Raw genomic sequence first — 23,977 nt, 5'->3', positions numbered from 1 at the left:
CACACGCACATGCACACGCACACACATTGCAAAGGCGGGGGCCAGGGCAAACGGGGGGAGCGCTGTCTGAAATTCACACTGTGTAAAGCCAAGGTGATACAGGCACACACCGCGATGAACAGGAAGGTTAAGATGGTTAGCACAGTGTACGGTGAGTCCTTTCAAAGAGGGTGGAGAAGAGGGTGGATAAGAGGGGGAGACACTTTTAAGAAGCCAGCCAACATTTAATAATCCAGAGATACACAGCTGTGAAGTTCGGCGGGCATTTAACATTTACGGTCGGTTATCCGTGGTTGTGAAAACTCCAGCTTATGTTTTTTTCCCCCAATGAGCCAATGAAAAGGCGATTAACTAAAACTACCTATGATTACCTCGACTATCTATAACTACAAGGCGACCCCACTACAACTGCACCTACGACTACAGGATTATCGATTTTCTCCATGTTGAAAAATTTGCGGCGACCATACTGACTAGTTCCCAGACTGCGGAGACTCACCAGCGAACATGTGGTGACCATGTGACGATCATGTGGCAGAGTCTCGTGCACTCGCCTAAAAAGTTGCCTAAGTGGGACTGGCCCAGAAGGCTGGGTTCGGGACTGCGATTGACTTTATATCTGTAGACCTGCTCAACTGATGACATGCTTCCAGCCAATGCACCATCAGATACCCCAGGGACATCTCTCTTTCATATTCACTTGCACTTTCCACCTCACACCAAACAAAAATATTTTTCCAATCAAAAATAAAATAATAGACTCAAAGAGTCTTCGGCCCAACTTGCCCACGCCGGCCAACGTGCCCCAGCTACACTAGTCCCACACTGCCACCATTTGGTCCATATCCCTCCAAACTTGTCCCAACAATATGATTTTTTAATTATTTTTTTAATGTACTTTTATTTAATTTTAGGACCCTCATGATTTTTATCTTGAGTTATATCTGATTGTGAGCAGTAGGAAAAATTTGCATTAACCCTGGAAGATTGACACTTGAGAAGTTTGACCAAGGTAACCTGATTTCAGGTTTCCTGTGTTTCCTCCTTATCCTTGTTTTCTGTGTTGGCGTTTCACCCCAACATTGCTCAATGTGGAACACCATTGCCTTGAATGCACTGATATCATTCTGTACTAAGATTGAAGGAAGATGGTTATACATCCCGAAGGATAATTAAAGGAGAAAGTGAACTATGCACTCCTACTGTTATATCCAAACGATAAAAATTATGAGTAGTTGTGTTCATTTCACGATAAGTCTGCCTAATGAGATGCTGGACAACTTTTCTTTTTTTAATATACTCAGTGGTCGCTTCATTCTGTTTTTAAAATTCTTCACATTCATAATGCACAGGAGGAAGATGAACACCCCCTAAAATACAAAACAACATCAAGACATTGGGATTATGCAATCTTAAACTAGTAGTTTATCATAATTAATCACACATGTCACACAAGCTTTTCTAATGTAATGACGATTAACTATTTTAATAAATATAAGTTCAAGTGTTCATTTTCTGGAATTAAACCGGGAATAATAAAGATACATTTTGCTGTAAAGTTGTCAGAGTTATACAAAACATTATAGTTTTATCCCAGTTTTCACATACCTTCAATCGTGACTCAGGATCAATATACACACAGTTTACCATCATCTCAAGATTTTCTTAATCAATACAAGACTTATTTTGGACTTAAAGGATGCATTGGCTCTTAAATTACTCATTACTCCCACACATTTGTAAAAGTTAGTTTAGTTTAGAGATACAGCGTGGAAACAGGCCCTCCAGCCCACAGAGTCCGCACTGACCAATGATCGCTGGGCCTTAACACTGTTCTATACACACCAGGGACAATTTACAATTATACTAAGCCAATTAACCCACAAACCTGTATGTCTTTGGAGTGTGGGAGGAACCAAAGATCTCAGTGAAAAACCACACAGTCGAGGGGAGAATGTATACACTCCGTACAGACAACACCCATAGTCAGGATCAAACCCGCAAGCGCTGTTAAGCAGCAACTCTACTACTGTGCAACCGTGCCGCCCTGGTATCAGAACAGCCTAACATTTCCTGGCCTTCAAAATGGAACAGGAGCTCATGAACTCCAAATTCAGTGCTCTGCAGATTCTGAAGCATGTTTGCGGCATCATGTTATCTTCTGGTGGAAATCCACAGTGCAATTTTAAATGTGTTAGAATGAAAGCCAGTGGTTTTCAACAATGGAAGCTGTGCGGGAGTAATTTTGAGTGTAATAGCTGTAAGGTGCTGTTTGCTCGGACAGGTAAAGAGCAGCAGAAATGTGGCATCTTGCATGTTGATGTCAAAAGAAGCTGACAACTGAATGCCGGGGCTGAGAGAGTATTTTTAGCGTGCTTATGTTTTAACTTCTATGAAGATATGAAGATAATTTATAGAGCAATATGCACTATAAATCTGATTGTTTCCCTTACCTGGAGAGAATTTACAATACAAAAAATTGTGCTGAAAAATTCTTTTGTAGCTTCAATGAGCATGAAGTACCCAATGAGCCAGCACATGCCCAACATCACTGTGTTTGCGAATACGATGGCCAAATTCCTCCGAAGCGTTTTCTTAAATGCGCTGTAAAAATAAATAAGAATATGATTACATAGTTTACTTTGCTTCGAACCAAAAGCTACAACACAAACCAGACAGTTCCAAGTAACATAATTCACAATCTCACCCTTTGTATGACTTCAAGCTTTTCGGGTTGCAGACCATCTTGGACATGATCAAGCCAAGATCACCATGTTCAGTAGCAGTATCACAGAGATTGGAAGCAAGAATGCCCATAAAAGTACATTCTCTCCACTAAAATAATTGCTATTCCCAGTGGGAACATGCAGCCAGCAGCTAAAAATAAGATATTCACACAGTAAGTAAACCATTGTAACCAGTTGTGATAACATTCAGTGTTGTAAAGTGTTAAGGAAGCATTCAAAAAGATTTGACGCAACTGTGGCATTGAAATTCCTTCCCTTCTAATCCTTCTGATCATTTTGAAGACAGAAACAAAGTAATGATGAAGACTATGGGGCATGCCGCCTGTTCCCATGTGTGACCTTCTTGGCAGTGCTGGGCCGTGCTCTGTCATTATACAGCGTGCACTGCAGCTAATATACAGCAAAGACCACTTCACTCTCACCAGAGGAGACCACGGTCCTATGTGGTGCTCTGTGTCAAATATGTCAAAGCTTTTAAAAGGCTTTCTGAGACATTGAGTTTGAGACACTTTGGAGTCTGCAATCTTATCATCTTATCCAATGTTTGTTTGAAATTTAATTTTTATTTAATTAAATTCATATATTCCCCTGCTGTCATGATATGACTCAAACTCTTCTTTCTAGATCAGTGATCCAGAACTTAGTTTTGTTTGGAGATACGGCATGGAAACAGGCCCTTCAGCCCACCGACCAGCGCTCCCCACTCGCTAACACTATTCTACACACACTAGAGACAATTTACATTTACTGTATACCAACACAATTAACCTACAAACCTGTACGCCTTTGCAGTGTGGGAATAAGCCAAAGCTGCCTGGTGTAAACTCGCACAACTCACAGGGAGAACGTACAAACTCCGTACAGACAGCACCCGTAGTCGCGATCGAACCTGGGTCTCTGGAACTGTAAGGCTGCAACTCTACCGCTGCGCCACCATGCCACACTCAAACTCTGGTCCTTAGTCCTGCAACTTCAGCACACTAGCAGAGTACCCAACAGGAAATGCTATCTGTTAACATATCTAATGGGACCTTATTTATTTATTTATCACTTTTTTAAATTTGAACTCACATTTTATCTTGTCTGTACTTATTTGGATATGTTGCAGCAATTGTTATAATTGCTATAAGAGCTGGCACACCTAAAAGAAGAAGAGGATTTTTTATTTGAACAAGGTTTTCTATTCCTGGATGTCACTGTTTTGTTTTTGTTATTCTCTTTTGTCATTCTTTCCAGAAGATGATGATACTGTTTCTACAAGTGACGGTAACTCTTCACAAATTACATTCTTTCCTGGTAAGTCGGAACTGATTAGACTATAAGAGAAAAACCTAAGGAAATCATTCAGGTAATGTATACACATCTACAGCTCTCACATATTCTATGTGACACAGAAAAGGGTTATTCAACTTGCAAACAGAACACGCCCAGCAGTTCAATTGCCCCTCATCTTATTCCTCTGTGGTCCTGCAAATTATTATCTCTCTCTCTGCCCCCCTCCCCTCACTCATTCTCTATCTCTTTCCCCCCCACCTTTTCTCTCCCTCTCTCTCCCTCCACACCCCTCTCTCTCTACCCTCTCTCTCTCTTCCTCCTCTCTCTCTCTCCCTCTCTCTCCCTCTCCCTCTCTGCCCCTTTCTCTCTCTCTGCCCCTCTCACTCTCTGCCCCTCTCACTCTCTGCCCCTCTCCCTTCCCTCTCTTTCTCTCTGCCCGTCTCTCTCTCTGCCCGTCTCTCTCTGCCCCTCTCTCTCTCCTCTTCTCTCTCTCTCTCTTCTCTTTCTTTTTTTTTTTTTTTTTTTTTTTTCCAAAGACTTTATTCAACACATCAAATCATACAACAGATCAAGCCATACACATAAAGGACTTACATTATATCGTGTCATTATAGTACAACATTACAATCATTATTCACAATACTCTCAACCCCACGCGGTGACCAGCGCCCACGGACTCTCTCTGCCTCTCTCTCTCTCTCTGCCTCTCTCTCTCTCAAGATTCTGGATCATTGGGACTTCTTTTGGGGAAGGTGGGACCTGTACAGAAAGGATGGGTTGCACTTGAACCTGAGGGGGACCAATATCCTGGCGGGGAAATTTGCAAAGGCTACTGGGGAGACTTTAAACTAGAATGGTTGGGGCGAGGGACTCAAATAGAGAAAGCTAGTAGACAGAATGGGAGGCAGGAAGCAGAAAAGGGAAGCACTCGGACACAAGAGGAGAAAGAAAAAAAAGGAAATAAACAGAGAATAAGAGGCGGGGGGTTTCTTAAATGTGCATATTTTAATGCTAGGAGCATTGTAAGAAAGGTGGATGAGCTTAGAGTCTGGATAGACACCTGGAAGTATGATGTTGTGGCGATCAGTGAAACGTGGTTGCAGGAGGGCTGTGATTGGAAACTAAATATTCCAGGATTTCGTTGCTTCAGGTGTGATAGAATTGGAGGGGCAAGAGGTGGAGGTGTTGCATTGCTAGTCAGGGAAGATATTACAGCAGTGCTTTGGCAGGATAGATTGGAGGGCTCATCTAGGGAGGCTATTTGGGTGGAACTGAGAAGTGGGAAAGGTGTAGCAACACTTATAGGGGTGTATTATAGACCGCCAAATGGGGATCGAGAATTGGAAGAGCAAATATGTAAGGAGATAGCAGATATTAGTAGTAAGCACAAGGTAGTGATTGTGGGAGATTTCAACTTTCCACACATAGACTGGGAAACACATTCTGTAAATGGGCTGGATGGTTTGGAGTTTGTAAAATGTGTGCAGGGTAGTTTTTTGCAGCAATACATAGAGGTACCTACTAGAGGAGGGGCAGTACTGGACCTCCTGTTAGGAAATGAGATGGGACAGGTGGCGGAGGTATGCGTTGGGGAGCACTTCGGGTCCAGTGATCACAATACCATTAGTTTCAATATAATTATGGAGAGGGTCAGAACTGGACCTAGGATTGAGATTTTTGATTGGAGAAAGGCTAACTTTGATAAGATGCGAAATGATTTAAAAGGAGTGAACTGGGACATTTTGTTTTATGGGAAGGATGTAGAAGAGAAATGGAGGACATTTAAAGGGGACAGAATCTTTATGCCCCTGTTCGGTTGAGAAGGAAACAGTAAAAATTGGAAAGAGCCCTGGTTTTCAAGGGAAATTGGACATCTTGTTCGGAAAAAGAGGGAGATCTACAATAATTATAGGCAGCATGAAGTAAATGAGGTGCTTGAGGAGTATAAGGAATGTAAAAAGAATCTTAAGAAAGAAATTAGAAAAGCTAAAAGAAGACATGAGGTTGCTTTGGCAAGTAAGGTGAAAGTAAATCCAAAGGGTTTCTACAGCTATATTAATAGTAAAAGGATAATAAGGGATAAAATTGGTCCATTGGAGAGACAGAGTGGACAGCTATCTGCAGAGCCAAAAGAGATGGGGGAGATATTGAACAATTTCTTTTCTTCAGTATTCACCAAGGAGAAGCATATTGAATTATGTGAGGTAAGGGAAACTAGTAGAGTAGCTATGGATACTATGAGTTTCAAAGTAAAAGAAGTACTGACACTTTTGAAAAATATAAAAGTGGATAAGTCTCCAGGTCCTGACTGGATATTCCCTAGGACATTGAGGGAAGTTAGTGTAGAAATAGCCGGGGCTATGACATAAATATTTCAAATGTCATTAGAAACGGAAATAGTCCCCGAGGATTGGCGTACTGCGCATGTTGTTCCATTGTTTAAACAGGGTTCTAAGAGTAAACCTAGCAATTATAGACCTGTTAGTTTGACTTCAGTGGTGGACAAATTAATGGAAAAGATACTTAGAGATAATATATATATAAGCATCTGGATAAACAGGGTCTGATTAGGAACAGTCAGCATGGATTTGTGCATAGAAGGTCATGTTTGACTAATCTTCTTGAATTTTTTGAAGAGGTTACTAGGGAAATTGACTAGGGTAAAGCAGTGGATGTTGTCTATATGGACTTTAATAAGGCCTTTGACAAAGTTCCTCATGGAAGGTTGGTTAAGAAGGTTCAACTGTTGGGTATAAATACAGGAGTAGCAAGATGGATTCAACAGTGGCTGAATGGGAGAAGCCAGAGGGTAATGGTGCATGGTTGTTTGTCGGGTTGGAGGCAGGTGACTAGTGGGGTGCCTCAGGGATCTGTGTTGGGTCCTTTGTTGTTTGTCATGTACATCAATGATCTGGATGAAGGTGTGGTAAATTGGATTAGTAAGTATGCAGATGATACCAAGATAGGGGGTGTTGTGGATAATGAAGAGGATTTCCAAAGTCTACAGAGTGATTTAGGCCATTTGGAAGAATGGGCTGAAAGATGGCAGATGGAGTTTAATGCTGATAAATGTGAGGTGCTACACCTTGGCAGGACAAATCAAAATAGGACGTACATGGTAAATGGTAGGGAATTGAAGAATACAGTTGAACAGAGGGATCTGGAAATAACCATGCATAGTTCCTTGAAGGTGGAACCTCATATAGATAGGGTGGTAAAGAAAGCTTTTGGTATGCTAGCCTTTATAAATCAGAGCATTGAGTATAGAAGCTGGGATGTAATGTTAAAATTGTACAAGGCATTGGTGAGACCAAATCTGGAGTATGGTGTACAATTTTGGTCGCCCAATTACTAGAATGTTGCCTGGGTTTCAACAACTAAGTTACTGAGAAAAGTTGAATAAGTTAGGTCTTTATTCTCTAGCGGAAGTGGAATTGATAGAGGTCCAGTGGAAGTGATAGACAGAGTTGAGGCAGGTTTGTTGGAATCATTTAAAAATAAAATTAAGGACAGAAGTTTAGGAGTAACATATGGGGATGAGAGAGGGAAGTGGAGGGGTGGAGGCAGGTTTGGGTATGAGTTTAAAAATAAATTGGATAGGCAGATGGAGGAGAAGGGAATGGAGGGTTATGGTATGAGTGCAGGCAGGTGGGAAAAAAAAACATTTTCGGCACGGACTTGTAGGGCCGAGATGGCCTGTTTCCGTGCTGTAATTGTTATATATATATAATAATAATAATAATACATTTTATTTATGGGCGCCTTTCAAGAGTCTCATGGACACCTTACAAAACTTTAGCAGGTAGAGGAAAAACATGTAAGGGGAATGAAATAAATAGTAGAGACATGACTAGTATACAAAGTAAAGACAGAATTCAATACAAAACACAATAATAAGGCAATTAATGCACAGATGAAAAGGGAGGGGGACGTGCGGCTAAGGATATGGTTATATGGTTGGTTGTGAATCAGTGTGAATAAAGTGTATCACCAACTTACCCCAAGCCACACCTGTAGCCACTCTTGTAAAGTAGCTACTCTCCATGTGCTGAATAAGGCGCTTATACGAACTATACAATGCGATTCCCTGCACACACATCCAGGCAAAGGAAGCCAAAAGGAAGAAGTGTAAAAACCATGTTGCTGCTGTACAGAAGTTGCTTGGTTGTTTCCCTTCATTTCTCTTTTCGTTACTTTTCTGAGCTTTTGCTTCTGCCCAGGCAGTATCTATTGACCCAGATAGGAAGACGATGTACACCCCCAGGAGAGCAATGGATAGGTTTATCTGCAGTTTCCCAGTCACACTTCTACGGTAGTCCCTTGATTCAAAATTAAATGAATTAGACAATGCTTTATGAGGCAGACAAATCCCAATTTTCAAACAACACACGAGAACAAGAAATTACCACATTTTGCATTTTTCTTATTGAACTTGTGAGTTTAGGAAAAATGGAACGATAATTTCATCTTTCCCAATTACACTGCCATGCAATGGAGGTAAAGGTGTTCCTTGGAAATTCATCCTCCACGCCTCAGACCTGGGAACTATGCAAATGGTGTAGGAAGGAACTGCAGATGCTGGTTTAAACCAAAGATAGAAACAAAATGCTGGAGTAATATCAGCCATTCCTTCTCCCCAGAAATGCTGCCTGTCCTGCTGAGTTACTCCAGCATTTTGTGTCTAACTGCACAAAAGGAATGAGACTTATATTGAACAAGGGTCTGGAGAAAGGAAAGCACCATTTTTCTTTGCAAGCGCACATGCCATTCGCCAGCAATGTCCCACCATCACTGTTTCCAGAGACCACAGTAGAGGGACCTGCCTACCCCTCCAAGCACAGGACCGGGTCTGCACACCAAGCCCCTGGTCGAAGCATATCTCAAAAACCAACCGAGTCCAGGTGATATCAAGTAGAGAGCACTTTGAATATATCACTCAGTTAATAAACGGCCATTAGAGGAACATCACATTAGTCCTTTTTATTTTCATTTTCAATTTACTTGGTCACAAAGGCAAAATAAGTGGTGGGGAATTAAACTAGAAAATGCAGCAAAATGCTCAACCGGTCACGATACATCGGTAAAAAGAGGAGGAGAGTTAATGTGTCAGGTTGAAGACCCTTTGTCTGAAATGGGCCAGGGAGAAAAAAGTGAGATTGTCTGTGGCAAGGCATAACATATCAGAACATATGACTTGGCTAACGGAACCAAGGGATATGGGGAGAAAGCAGGAATGGGGTACTTATTTTGGATGATCAGTCATGATCACATTGAACGGCGGTTCTGGCTTGAAGGGCCAAATGGTCTCCTCCTGCACTTATTATCTACGTTTCTATGTTTCTAACAAAGCAAAGTTAGGCAGTATTGCTCGTAACAACACATCCCTAACTACGAGCTCTATGTATTGTAGTTAGTTTGCTTTAGTTTAGTTTATAGATACAGCTTGGAAGCAGACCCTTTGACACATCTAGTCTGCCATTTGTAAAAAAATCCTCATATTTCATGTAAATTAAATAAAATAAAATTCCTTACCTCATTAGGATTGGTGCAATAATGGTTGCCAGAAGTGCGAGGATGGACAATGTACATCCAATATATGAAATGATGTCTAAGTGTTGCATGGTGCTACTTTTAACAGACTAGAAGGAAAAAAATTATTTCATTCAAACCATTATTTAATTTGGAATTGTCAACAATCAACGCAATTCATGGTTCACACTGAAGGCAATATTGCAAGACTGAACACGTTCTCCCCGTGACCGCGTGGGTTTTCTCTGAGATCCCCAGTTTCCTCCCACACTCCAAAGGCGTACAGGTATGTAGGTAAATTGGCTAGGTGTATGTGTGAATAAATTGCCCCGAGTGTATGTAGGATAGTGTTAGTGAGCGGGAATCGCTGGTTGGTGCGGACACAGTGAGCCAAGGGGCCTGTTTCCACGCTGTATCTCTAAATGAAACTAAACTAAACTATAAAACATTGTATGTGGCGGAGACACGAGGCTAGAATTGCAGGAATCTGGTGTAAAATATAAACTACTGGAGAAATTCAGCAGGTCAAGCAGCACTATTGGAGGCAAAGGGAGAGAGAAAATGTTGGTTTGAGATCTACATCACATCTGAGAGCAGAGGGAAGATAATAGCAAGGATGCATAAGTGGGAAGGAGGGATGGAGTCAGAAGACAGTGGCTGGTGAGTGATAGATATGGACAAATAATGAAATAGACTGCCTGGTTTGCTCACATCTACCTAGATCCTCTATCAGTCATTATTTACATATCAGATTCTGTATCTGCGGCCTTTACTTCCCATTTTCCCCTGCCTGCTCTCTCTCTATGTTCACCCTCTCGGCTCTGCGTGCTTCTTTATTCTCTTTTCTTTTCTGTCTCTACATGTCACTGAAATCCAACTTTCTCTCCTTGACTCTAACTGTACCCCTCCCCCACCCCACTCCCACCCCTCCTCCTCCCCCCACTTTGTTCCAACTGCCCTTCCTCAGGTGGTTGTTCTCTCTGCCTGCCTGACCCCGTCTCACCCCCTCTCTCACTTCTTTACACCCCCCGGCCACCTCCTCTCTATATTCTCATCTTGATGCAGGCTCTTGACCTGAAATGTCGACTGTCCCTTTACCTCCACAGGTACTGCCTGACCCACTGAATTCCTCCAGCAGTTTTTTGTATGTTATATCTATTGGTCATTTTTTTTGCACCTGTTACTAGAGAGAAAAATTATAATTCAATTGTCAGGCGATCTTGGTTAATTTAGAGATACAGCACGGAAACAGGCCCTTCAACCCACCAAATCCGCACCGACCACACATTAACAATGATCTTCATACACCAGGGACAATTTACATGTACACCAAGCCAATTACCTTCAAACCTGTACTTTGGTATGTGGCAGGAAACCAAAGATTTCGGAGAAAATCCACACGGTCACAGGGAGAACGTGCAAACTCCACACAGACAGCACCCGTAGTCACGATCGATCCCGGGTCTCTGGCGCTGTAACCACTGTAAGGCAGCAACTCTACTGCTGCGTGACAGTGCTGCCCTTTGCTGTTGCTGTGTTTTGTTAAACAGCAAGCTAACCCTAATGAGCTCATGAAAGCCCCCATCCACAAACATTCACCATGATTGTCATTTAGTGTCGAGAACTGGGATAATTGTTAGCCGAGACACTCCAAACAGGACTGTAACTGAACTAAATGATGAACATAATTTTTTAATCCAAAAGGTAATTGAAGGCTGTGCTGTAGACGGTGGAACTTTTGATACATAATTCCATGCAGATTATTAATTTAATAATTGTTTCTTTAACCATTCAAATTCTGATCTTGACTACCAGAATTGCCGAGTAATATAAAATAAATATTGAAAGGAAGAATTAAATGAAAAAATGGCAACAAGAGTTCATTGCAATTTCTTGTGCTGTTGACTCACCAATAATTATTGCACAATTTCTGCAGCATCAAAATACTAGCAGAATCTCACCGACCCTCCTCTTTCTGTCAATTTAAAGGGAGCTAACATGTAGGAACAGGCAGCATCTCTGGATAGAATGGGTGACGTTTCGAGTTGCGACCCTCCTTTAGACTCTCGTCTAAGAGAGGAGGAGAACCTCTTCAAAGTAGACATACCTTGAGGAAATTTCGCATTGGAGCAGACGAAATGTAGGAAGGAACTGCACATGATGGTTTACCCCGAAGATGGACACAAAATTCCTGGAATAACAGCGTGACAGGCAGCTTCTCTGGATAGCAGACTGAAGAAGGGTCTCGACACAAAACATCACCAATTCCATCTATGCAGTGATGCTGCCCTGGCCCGCTGAGTTACTCCAGCATTTTGTGTCTATCTTTGCCAAGCGAATGTGCTCCCTTTTATCAGCGGTCAATAGACAATAGACAATAGGTGCAGGAGTAGGCCATTCAGCCCTTCGAGCCTGATCATCCACATTCAGTACCCTGTTTCTGCCTTCTCATCATATCTCCTGACTCTGCTATCTTTAAGAGCTCTATCTAACTCTCTCTTGAAAGCATCAAGAGATTTGGCCTCCACTGTGTTCTAAGGCAGAGAATTCCCCAAATACAGAACTCTCTGGGTAAAAACGTTTTTCCTCATCTCCATTCTAAATGGCCTACCATTGTTCTTAAAGTGTGGCCCCTGGTTCTGAACTCCCCCAACATCGGGAAATAAGAAGAAGCACAAATAAACAGTTTTATGGAAAAGTGGACTGAAGTTATTTTCATGGAATACCAAGAACACAGAATCTTTATGAAGAGGAATAAAACGATGGGTCTGTGACAAGGCACACATTCCTGGACACACAATGTTATGTGTCAGAAGGAACTGCAGATGGTGGTTTACACTAAAGATAGACACAAAATGCTAGAGTAACACAGCGGGACAGGCAGCATCTCTGGAGAGAAGGAATGAGTGACCTTTCTGGTCGGGACAGGTATCTGAAGAGGTGTCTCGACCAGAAACGTCACACATTCCTTCTCTCCAGAGATGCTGCCTGTCCTGCTGAGTTACTCCAGCATTTTGTGTCTATGTTTGGACAAAGAGCATAGTGAACATAAGAACCTTTCCTTTGGTCGATTGTAGGCATAATGTAAACTTAATTTCCGTGTCTATACACAGCTGATTACATGAGGATCATGATCAAGGTCCTTGGCAAATAACTATTGCACATGTATCTACATGACTGTTGATATCATCCAAAATAAAAGCAAAGTCAAATGTGTCTCACCATGAGAACTGCAAAGTTGGTCAGATGGTTACAATTACATGTAAAATATGATTTGTCGGTGTTATTTGCAGTGCACCCATTTGTACTCCATTCTACTTGATTGTAATCCCAGTTGACACATTCAGATTTGTCGAAATAAAACCCTTCATTTAGCTCCTGCAAGTTAAAACAATGATATTCAGAACTAGAGAAAACTTTTCTGCCGTCTTCCTAGAAATGTAAATCCCCTTTTCCGTATCCAGCATGGCATTGTGACCAACATTAATAATGGAAACTGATATTTATATTCCAACAGTACTGATCAATTCCAAGCTAGCGATGATCAAAAACAAAAATGTAACTAGGCACTAAGGTCCTATCCATTTAGAAGGCTTATTGCAACATTGTGGGTATTTAACACAATCACTTATTTTAAACGAGAACACTGCAACAGTAAAGAAGTAAAGAAATTTCAAGAGGAAAAAATGGTACCTCATTTCCTTAAAATTTAATTTGAGGTTAAGTAAAATATCTTCCAAGGCTTCTTTGAAGAAAATCCTATGTACATTTATTCAAATAATCAGCTGCTATGAGACTGGAATAGTTTTTGATGCAAGGCAGTTGAGAGTGAGGTTGACAATTCTCGTAAGAGCCAGCAATGCCTGTGCGGTGTCTTTTGCGACCCCATCTCATACCTTTCATCACAGTGAGGTATGTGGGGGAGTCGTTGTGGTAGATGTTCATGTGAAAAAAATATTTATTTATTTGTCTTGTTGCTCTTTATTGGTACGACTGTGTGGAAATCTGAATTTCACTGTTACCTTAATTGGTACGTGTGACAACAAACTCATCTTGAAACCTTGAATACCAATTTATTGCCGCAGCTTGGTGCACTCTTGCCCTGGGTCCAATGGTTTGAATCTAGCAAGAGACTGTTGTCCAAGCATTAAACCAAGATTCTAAATAATATTTGAATGCTCAGCATTTGTACAAGTGAGTTCATCTGTAAGGAGGCAGCATATAAAATTATTTGGGCCAATGTGATGGAAAATATCACCAAAGGCAAATTGTGGTAATTGCATTACTACTGACATTATTTGGGTGAGTGGATGCCGAAAGGGCTATGTTTGAGAACAGGGAAATCTAGTTGTAAAGTAGCCACATCGTGTTAAATATTAAATGGTTAGCACTTTCAGAAAGGAGCACAAAATTATTAAATGGAGAGAAAGAATAGGTAATATTTTGGATCGAGACCCTTCTTCAGACTGTTGTCAGGGGGGTGGGTGGTACAGAGATAAAATCCGACCACATTTTATCTCTGTCCTGCCCATTCCCCTGACGTCAGTCTGAAGAAGGGTCTCGACCCGCAACATCACCTATTCCTTCTCTCCAGAGATGCTGCCAAGTTACTCCAGCATTTCGTGTCTATCTACAACTTAAACCGGCATCTGCGGTTCTTTCCTGCACAAAATTATTAAATGCCACATTAATCCAATTTTCACCAACAGTCTTTCCGGCAAAAGGCAGACAAATAAGCTAGTCAATTTTTTTCTACTCAAAAATGTCACCTCCAAATCAGAAGAAAGACACAACAACAGCACTTCTACCTATCCACTTGGTATTTGCATTCACACCCATTATTTTTAATTATCTTACCAGTTTCTTTAATTTTACTGTTACATGCAGTTTATCGTCTCGAGTGGATTTAGAAACACTGCCTGAAATTACTTGCGTCTTCAACATAATACTATTTTTATTCTTAGGAGTTGGAAAGAGTGAGGCATCCCTGTAGACAACAAATCCATAGCTAGTGGCAGGCCCTAAATTAAGGACAGCAGATAAAGAGGATCACGAAATTGCAAGTAATCATCAACATTGAACACAGTACCTTTAGCTTTAAACATAATTAGCATTCAAAGCAGATACAAATCACAGTGCAAAATACATACAATAAAAATACAGGAAAACCAGATAATCCAGCACCTTTCAGAGATTAGTGGCATCACACTGGCAGATTTCTGGATTATTGGATATTAGTATATTAATATCTCAATGCACTTTTAATTACATTTTTCTAGACTTTATACAGTAGTATAACAAAGTTTCCAGTGAAATTCGACAATTTAAAGGGAGTACAGGAGATAGGGCCTCTTTACATTGAAGGGAAACCCATGCAAAGGGCCCTGGTGAATTCAATGGGAGCACGGGAATAGGGCTCTCTGGGGTTTAAATGGACTGGGGCCTAGCTGAGTTGAAAGGGGAGCAGGGTAAAGGAACCCAGCGAGATTAAAAAGGAAATAAAACCACTTGAGCAAGATGACCAACAATCGGGTTTCCAAGAAATTCAAGTAGTGGATTATCAGAGTTTTATTGCAATCAGTTTTAATCACAGATTGTCGCTTTGTAAATTTTTATGGACAACAATTGTTAACATGTTTTGACGCACTTACTCAATTTCTTCCCGAATTCCTGGGATTAAAATATGACAAAATAAACCGTGGCAGTGCTGGTAGAGCCACTTCCTCACAGTGCCAGAAACCTGGGTTCAATCCTGACCTCAGGTGCTGTCTTTGTGTAGTTTGCACATCCTTCCTGTGACCACATGGGTTTCCTCCGGGTGATCCAGTTTCCTCCCAAATCCCAAAGACATTTGGATTTGTAGGTTAATTGGACTCTGTAAATTGCCCTATGTATGTAGGGAGTGGATGCAAATGTGAGACTACATGGAACTAGTGTGAATAGGCAATCGATGGTTGGCATAGACTCAGTGGGCTGAAGGGCCTGTTTCCATGCTGTATATCTAAACTAAACTAAAAAACAAAAGGAAATTGACCATTCAAGCTTATGGTAAACAATGTATTTATGTTTTATAATGGTATTATTCATATTGTGTGTAAAAAATTATTTAGGATTCAAGAGAGTGACAAAATCAATAATATCAACATCCCATCACCAATAACTAGTTTATCATTATTAATGCAATTCAAGTAATATTTCTTTGAAATTATAATTTTTCACTTACTCTACTAAAAAGATAAAAACCTATTTAAAATCACCAAAAACAATCCTTACTGGGTAAGCCATTCGATATGTAGATGTATGTGTCCGCATTGGAATCACTCATGAGATTGTCGTCATTTTTAGTCAAAAGTGCGGTACTAATATTCTCAGTATCTATGGGGATGCAACAGGGAAAAGTTTGTTAATATGCGTTTGCACCAGGTGTAACATCATCCGATCTATTTTGTTTCAAATTTTATGTTTAAATTTCCCTGAGAGGAAAAGGGTATTAAATTTAGTAATAGGTTTAGTAATAGGTCCCACTTGGTGATTTTTTTAGGCAACTGCCGGACTCTGTCATAGTCATAGCAGGTCGCCAAAAAACCGGTGACAACCCACGTCATCCTGGCGACAACCTACGACAGCACCTACGTCAGGAGAAGTCAAGCTACGCTCATTGGCGTCAAACCCAATGTCGCCAAAAAATGTTCAACATGTTGAAAATTCAGTGGCGACCAGAAAGGCGCTATGACTTATTGCGCGACTGAGGAGGCTACTCCTGGCGACCACCGGTGAACATGTGACGACAAACTAGTCGCCTGTAGTTGCCTAAAAAAATCGCCTAGCCGGTGAGGCCCATAATTAGTGAAAGATTCCTGTTCAAAAAGACATCACTGTAAAATTAGTGCCTGACCATTCAGGAGAGATTTCACTTGGTCACTCAAAGGAAATTTTGGAAACTGGAAACAGTACTGGGTCATGTGTAGGAAGGAACTGCAGATGCGGGTTTACACCGAAGAGAGACACAAAATGCTGGAGTAACTCAGCAGGACAGGCAGCAGCTCTGGATAGAAGGAATGGGTGACGTTTCGAGTCAAGACCCTTTTCAGACTGAGAGTCAGAGGAGAGGGAGACACAGAGATAAGGAAGTGTAAGGTGTGAATACATAACAGCAAAAGAGATAACGGATCAAGGAAAATGTAGAATAGATCATTGTTAGCTAGGAAAAAATGACAACAAAGCAAACAGATAAAATATAATCAGGGAGACAGTCAGACTGGTCAGAGAATTAGGAATGGGTAGAGGTGGAGAGAGAGGGAAATCAAGGCTTACTTGGAGCTAGAGAAGTCAATGTTCATACCGCTGAGGTGTAAGCAAATATGAGGTGCTGTTCCTCCAATTTGCACTGGGCCTCACTCTGACAATGGAGGAGGCCCAGGACAAAAAGGTGAGTGTGGGAATGGAAGGAGAAGTTAAAGAGTTTAGCCACCTGGAGATCACGTAGGTTTAGGCAGACTGTGTGGCAGTGTTTGGGTCAATTGAGAAACTTAGTACTTGAGTGGATAGATTTTCATTGTAATTTGCAGGAATTTGGGACTGTGTGGATGGATTAAAGATGCAGAATAATCATGATCAATCAAATAACAGTAATGGTGGCAGTTCACCTTCAGAGTTTGTAATTCTTCAAAGTCATTCTAATCTGTGTTGGCCTGTTCAATAACATTCTTTACCCAGTGCTGCATGCCATGAAATCATCTGTGAGTACTTGGATGCACTGGTGTGCAAGTGGATGTAACTAACCCTGGGTCTCCACAACCTAGAACTAGGACTAGATTGGAAGTAATTTTTTATTTTCAATGTAGTATTTCAGTCAAGGTTATGATTCTATTGTTACTGGTGTTCATTGAATTTGTAAAGTGCAATATAATAGGAAGAACATCTAGACATGTCATGTAGCATTTCATCTAGACATTACATTATGTTATTAACATATTGGAAGGATCTGCAGATGCTAGTTTACACTGAACATAGATACAAAATGCTGTAGTAACTCTGGAGAGGGGGAATGGGTGATGTTTTGGGTCGAGACCCTTCTTCATTTTCTATATTGTCTACATTCGATCTCAGTAACATATACAACTATTTATTGGCAAAGTAATTTTCTTTAACATTAAATAATTTCAGAAATATGTTTTAAGTGATCAAAACTACTCACTCAAGCTTCAGCTATATGTTATTATATTATTGGTTGTACTTAATTCTGCAATATATTCATGTAAAATCTTACTTCCATAAGAAACTAGTCCATGGCCAGATGAATTGTCTGGAGTTGATTCCACGGCCATTAGTCGACACGTTTCTTTTATACGATTAGAAACTGTCAGATTTTCAAGCTTTTTTGTCAAGCTACCCAAAGAAAATAACATGTCAATTAAAGTTGGTAATCACTTTAGGGAAATAATGTTGATAAAAGCCATCTCACTTTAGACAATGAATATTAAGAACCATGGGCCAGAAAATTACTTATTTTTCTCCACAAGGTTAGAAATGTGAATATGCTAAGGTATGTGCAAATCTAATAAAAAATTATAACTGTCATTTGTAGCCATCCTTCATATTCAGAAAATGTTCTAAATAATTTGGCATGCAATGCATTATTTTGAAATTGTGGACGCTATTGGTTTTCATGAAATCTTTGTAGCAGATGTCCCAGATACAGGGAAGACATAAAATACGAAGATAGACACAAAATGCTGGAGTAATTCAGTGGGACAGGCAGCATCTCTGGAGGGAAGGAATGGGTGACGTTTTGGGTTGAGATCCTTCTTCAGACTAGGTCTGAACCAGACTGGGTTTAAACCAGTATCTGCAGTTCCTTCCTGCACAAGACACAAGTGTTCTTTGCTGGTGTTAGCTGAGGGATAAATATCACGCAAAATACGGAGCAAACCCTCTTGCTCATCTTAAAATAAGGGTATTAAAATGGGATATTTAAAATCTATCTGCGATGGCAGAAAGTTTCCATGATTGCCTCCTACAAGAGACAACATCTCGACACTACTCCCTTGACATATCGCTTCAACTGAGGTGATACTGCTTCAATGGAAACATTAAAAGTAGAGGGCTTTTTGTGAAAGAATTTGTCACCCGCATATAAACCATACAGTTTCCCTCTATTCCCTGCATATTCATTTGCCTATCCAAAAGTCTCTTAAACGCCGCTATTGTATCTGCCTCAACCACCTACCCTCGACAGCATGGGGGTCCTGGGAATTTATCGCCTTTTGGTCCTGTTAATTTCTCCAATATCTTTCCAGTTATTCACAATCGGTATCAATGATTTGGATGAGAGGAACCAAAAGTATCATGCTGATCTTCTGCTGATCAGGCTAACCTTGGTGACAGTGTGAGTGGCAAGAAGGATCTAGGAAGACTGCAAGAGATGTTGACAGGCTAAAAGACTAGGCATGTCATCATAGCTGGAATATAATGTGCAAAAGTGCAAAGTCAAACAAAATAGAAAAGTGCTGAAAGTGAATGTGCAACAAGCAATTAAGAAGGCCGTTGTTGCAAGAAAACTTTAGGACAAGAGTTAAGACAACGTAATACAATGGCAGAGGGCTTTCACGAGATCACAATTGCAATACTGTGTGAAGGTCTTGTCGGTCCATCTAGGGCAGAATATACTTATAATGAATGGAATGCATTAGGTTCATCAGATTGATTCCATAAATGAAGTGATTACCCAGTATAGAGAGATTAAGTAGACTGGACCTAAAAATCCTTCATGAAACATAATGAAAGCTAGAGGTTTATGTTTATTGTTGTCCCAAGTATTGAGGTACAGTGAAAAGATTTATGCTATCCAATCAAATCATATAATACCACACATAAATACAATCAAGCCAAATTCAAGTACAATAGGTAGAGTGAAGGCAAAGATACAGGGCTCAGAATATAGTTCATTATAGCGCAACAGTTCGAGACAACGTGCAATGTCCACAATGGGATTCGGACTGTACCTTAGTTTATGGAAGAAGACCACATTGAAACTTACTATCTTTTTACAAGGTTTTTTATAGATGCAAGGATGATATTTCCCGTTGTTGGAGCAGTTAGAACTGAAGTTACGTACATTCAAAATAAAGGGTTAGCCTCTCAAATGGAGATGATAAATAGTTTATTCCATCTGTGGGTGGTGACTCTTTGGACTTTTTTTCCACATTTTGCTGTGAAGGCCCTGTTACTGTGTATATTTGAGGCCAAGATCGATAGATTTTATTGAGGGGCAAACAAATCAAGAAATATGAGCTCAGTGCAATGAGTAATAAGGGAAAAAAAGCAGCTATAATGTTATTGATGGGTGAGCGAGTGTGAAAAAATTCTCATTCTTTTTTGATATGTTCTTATCTTCATGCATGGTTACAGGTTTCTCATCAATAAATGCAATGCCATATCCTGTTGCAATGAATGTGGAGTATTATTGTTGGTACTAACATGCTGCAGAGGAGGCCAAAGCTAGAAATGGGGTCTGATGCATAGAAATAAAGTAATTATAAGGTCATAAGTGATAGGATTTGGCCCATCAATCAATGGGCCCATTAGGCCATTTGGCCCATACTCCGCCATTCAATCAAGGCTGATCTATCTCTCCCTCCTAACCCCATTCTCCTGCCTTCTCGTAACCCTTGACAAAATAACAATGTGCAGATTGATACAAGGTAAAGCCTCAATGTATTTGTGGCTAACGTATTTATTTTAACCGACCGACTAAATTATATGGCCTGCATTATCAAAAAGATCACAGTCCAAGCGTCCAACCATGTACTGTGAAAATTAATTTATATATTTTCCCAAACACAAGTGCAGCATTACTGTATTACCGTACCAACCACAGTACCAATTACCGTACAGTTTCACATTTAGTATCAATCCCAATACCTTGTTAGGTTTTTCTGTAGATCATTAATGATAGAACGGTTCGCTTCCAGTGTCTGACAGAATGTTTGAACTGCGTATTTAGAAGCCTGCAACGAATCATAACTCAGGTCACAGCTCAATTTCATGCTAAATTTGCAACTACATACATCATCAGGTAGTGAGAGGAACTTAAATAAAGCAAACAGCACAGAGTTAATGCATTAAGCAGGTGATATTACCATTGCATAGATCTGTGAACAATAATATGAAGTGGAGGAAGGAAATGCAGATGCTGGTTTAAACCGAAGACAAACTGGAGCTGGAGTAACTCAGCGGTACAAACAGCATATCTGGAGAAAAGGAATAGGTGACATTAGTATAGTATAGTAGTATAGTATATCTTTATTGTCATTTTCCTGAGTACTCACATACCCAGAGGAAACAAAAAAACGTTGCTCAACCAGTGTCCACTCAGTGTGCAGTAAAAAATAAATAGAAATAAAAATACATATATCATGAACAAATTAAACACTCTACTCTCTACTAAATATCAACTAGTGTTCCGATCGGCAGCGGCACGACAGTGGCTCTGCTGCAGTGTGTCCAGGTTGGTGGTTTGTGCGCAGTACCTTGGCAGGGGGCAAAGTCCATTTATCAGTCTTATAGCCTGCGAGAAGAAGCTGAGGAGCATCCTGCTGGTTTTGCAGCTAATGCTCCTGTACCTCTTCCCAGATGGCAGGATGGAGAATATGTGATGTGATGGGTGGTAGGGGTCTTTGATGATGGAGATGGCTCTGCTGATACATCTCTTCCTGTATATGTCCAGCAGGAAAGGGAGTGGAGCACCAATAATCCTGCTGGCGGTCTTCACAATCCCGTCTAGTTGGTGCCGTTCATACGCCTTGCAGCTCCCGAACCAGGAAGTGATGCCGTAGGTTAATGTGCTCTCGATTGTCCCCCTATAAAAAGTTCCGAGGTGTGTAGTGGGGAGACCTGCTTTCCGTAGTCTTCGGAGAGGGTGTAGTCGCTGCTGGGCTCTCTTGACCAGTGCTGTGGTGTTGGTCGTGAGATTGCAGGTTTGAAGAAGGCTCTCGACCCAAAAAATCACCTATTCCTTTTCTCCAGTAATGCTGTCTAACCCATTGAGTTACTCCAGCTTTTTGTGTCCATCATGGATGATTCCTTCCATTTTGAACTAGGTTTTTTCACTGATTGCAAGGTATACCCATCACAAAGCCACATCACACCTCACACGTCACACGTCACACGTAACATTAAATTGAAAGGCTGTTGCTTATTCCAGGATGCTAGTGTGAAACTGATTTGTCTCAACCTCTAACTCATCACATAATAAATCTTGTGTAAGAAACAACTGCAGATGCTGGTTAAAATCAGAAGGTAAAAGGTAGACACAAAATACTGGAGCAACTAGAGCTAGAGTAACTCTGAAGAAGGGTCTCGACCCGAAACGTCGCCCATTCCTTCTCTCCGATGCTATCTGGCCCGCTGAGTTACTCCAGCTTTTTGTGTCTACATAATAAATCTTTCCATAAATCAAAGGGATCACCTCCTCCATGTCTATTAATAACTGGTTCATTTAGTTGAAATGCAGGTCACCTTCTGGGCCTATTCCTAACTAATATCTCCAATTCTGCTTTCTTTTTTAAATGTTCTGGGGATAACCTTTTGCCACCTATGTGATGTATTTCAGTCTTCAATGGCATTTGCAGTCTGCCTTTGAGACTGCTGGGAGCGGAAAAGTACCAAAAACACCTGCAACAAACATAAAAAGCTGTAATGGAGCACAGCATAATAGTGACACTCTACAGTAATTTCCTTGGAATCATTTTCAAGGAGACTTCAACTGACTTCAGGAGCAAATTGAGAAACAGGCAGTCAACTGAAGTCTGAAGAGGGTCTCGACCCAAAAAGATCACCAATTCCTTCTCACCAGAGATGCTGCCTGTCCCGCGGAGTTACTCCAGCGTTTTGGGTCTATGTTCGGTTTAAACCAGCATCTGCAGTTCCTTCTTACACTATCAATTAATCCTTTCCTGAGGAGACTACAACCAAACTCTGGCAAGCAATAAAGCTACAACTGGAGCCTCATACTAGGAAAGGGGAGTGAAGATCACAATGTCCCTTTCATCAATGATACAAAATCATTCCCGGCTGCTGCAGGTAATGTCTGACATCTCATGGTTGACTGTTCACTGGATAAATAGACAGACATTCTCTACCCAAGAAGGAAGACACAAATCACTTGCCATGCACCAAATGTAAAAATGTGCAGGAAGGAACTGCAGATGCTGGTTTACACCAAAGATAGACACAAAAAGCTGAGGTAACTCAGCGGGACAGGCAACATCTCTGGAGAGAAGGAATAGGTGCCGTTTCGGGTCGAGGCCCTTCTTCAGACCGAAGAAACATCACCCATTCCTTAAATCCAGAGATGCTGCCTGTCCTGCTAGGTTACTCCAGCAGTTTGTGTCTATCTGAGATAAGTCAAAGGTCTATTTGACTTTATTTACATCACTGGGACAACAGAATGTTCAAGCAGCTATGCCTGTCCTAATCTTTTAGAGGCTGGAAGTAATGCATCAATGGGATCTCAAGATATGTGATGTGCTGCAGACTGGATAATGTGCATTGCAAAATAGACAGCCTTTTCATGAAACAGAAAACAGAAAATGCTGGAAATACTCATGCGGTCAGGCGGCAAAAGTGCAGAGAGAAACAAGTTTAATATCAGGTCACAACTTTTCTGACTCCAAAGTTAGTGCCTGGCATCCTGAGTATTTCCAGCATTCGACTCTGATCTCCAGCAACCACTGGACCCGCATCTTACAGTTCCAGCATCTTCTTTCCTTTCTCCCTCTCTCTAGCAAAGTCATTGTTATTTGGGTCCACACCTTGATCTTCTCCCATCGGATATTCACTGTTCTCTCACTCCTCGTCATCACTGATACTTAAAAGAACAATGTTTTCTCCCTTCTTTTCTAGTTCTTACGCAGAACAGAAAAGTTGCTTCTTTTCGAACTTAACCACATCTTACTAAGGGGTAACTTTTTCAAACAAAGGGTGGTTGGTGAATGGAACAAGCTGCAAGAGGAGATAGTTGAGGCTGGAACTATTCCAACATTTAAGAAACAGTTAGTCAGGTACATGGATTGGACAGGTTTGGAGGGATATGGACCAAACAGAGGCAGGTGGGACTAGTGCAGCTGGGACATGTTGCGGGCAAGTTGGGCCGAAGGGCCTGATTCCACGTTGTATCACTATGACTCTATGACTATGATTCTACTAACCGGGGCATCCAAAAGTTTAGGATCATTCATGACTTCATTTAGAATTTCTGTGACTGTTGCCACATCTTTTGTTTTTAACTTTTCCGGCTTTGATGTCAGCAGCAAAACGTGTTGTGCTGCGACGTTCACATTCTTTTTCACATCCTTCTGTGGGAAAAGTAAGAGAAAATGGAATAAACCCACAATTCCGGAATACAACAAATAAAAATTAATAGA

At 40.9% G+C, this 23,977-nt stretch overlaps 1 protein-coding gene across 2 annotated transcripts; it reads right to left on the bottom strand.

Annotated features, from left to right (window-relative positions):
- LOC129703223 (adhesion G-protein coupled receptor G7-like) lies at nt 1-23,977 on the bottom strand. Of its 2 annotated transcripts, none has more exons than XR_008724525.1 (11): nt 20,475-20,842; nt 17,821-17,939; nt 15,825-15,926; nt 14,409-14,572; nt 12,774-12,929; nt 9,555-9,661; nt 8,022-8,341; nt 3,819-3,888; nt 2,708-2,877; nt 2,454-2,604; nt 1-1,370 (listed from the first exon to the last, which is right to left on the bottom strand). XR_008724525.1 is itself a non-coding variant. In XM_055645450.1 (11 exons), the coding sequence occupies exons 1-10, from the start codon at nt 23,789-23,791 to the stop codon at nt 2,757-2,759; spliced, it is 1,275 nt and encodes a 424-aa protein (XP_055501425.1). In that variant the 5' UTR covers nt 23,792-23,977; the 3' UTR covers nt 1-2,604; nt 2,708-2,756. The 2 variants fall into 2 exon arrangements, 1 of the variants encoding a protein (XP_055501425.1); XM_055645450.1 differs by adding an exon at nt 23,762-23,977 and having other exon boundaries at nt 1-2,604; nt 20,475-20,560.

The sequence above is a fragment of the Leucoraja erinacea genome, chromosome 14 (assembly GCF_028641065.1).
Source record: "Leucoraja erinacea ecotype New England chromosome 14, Leri_hhj_1, whole genome shotgun sequence".
NCBI lineage: Eukaryota > Metazoa > Chordata > Chondrichthyes > Rajiformes > Rajidae > Leucoraja > Leucoraja erinaceus.
The sequence above is the reverse complement of the archived record's forward strand: the minus strand, read 5'-3'. Positions and strand labels throughout refer to the sequence as shown.

Coding starts and splice junctions, on each gene's coding strand:
- LOC129703223 (XM_055645450.1), bottom strand. CDS start 23,791: ATGAATGATCCTAAACTTTTGGATGCCCCG. Junction 20,561..23,761: donor CTAAACTTTTGGATGCCCCG/GTTAGTAGAATC, acceptor GATTCGTTGCAG/GCTTCTAAATACGCAGTTCA. Junction 9,662..12,773: donor CCAACTTTGCAGTTCTCATG/GTGAGACACATT, acceptor TTTTCCTTCTAG/TCTGTTAAAAGTAGCACCAT.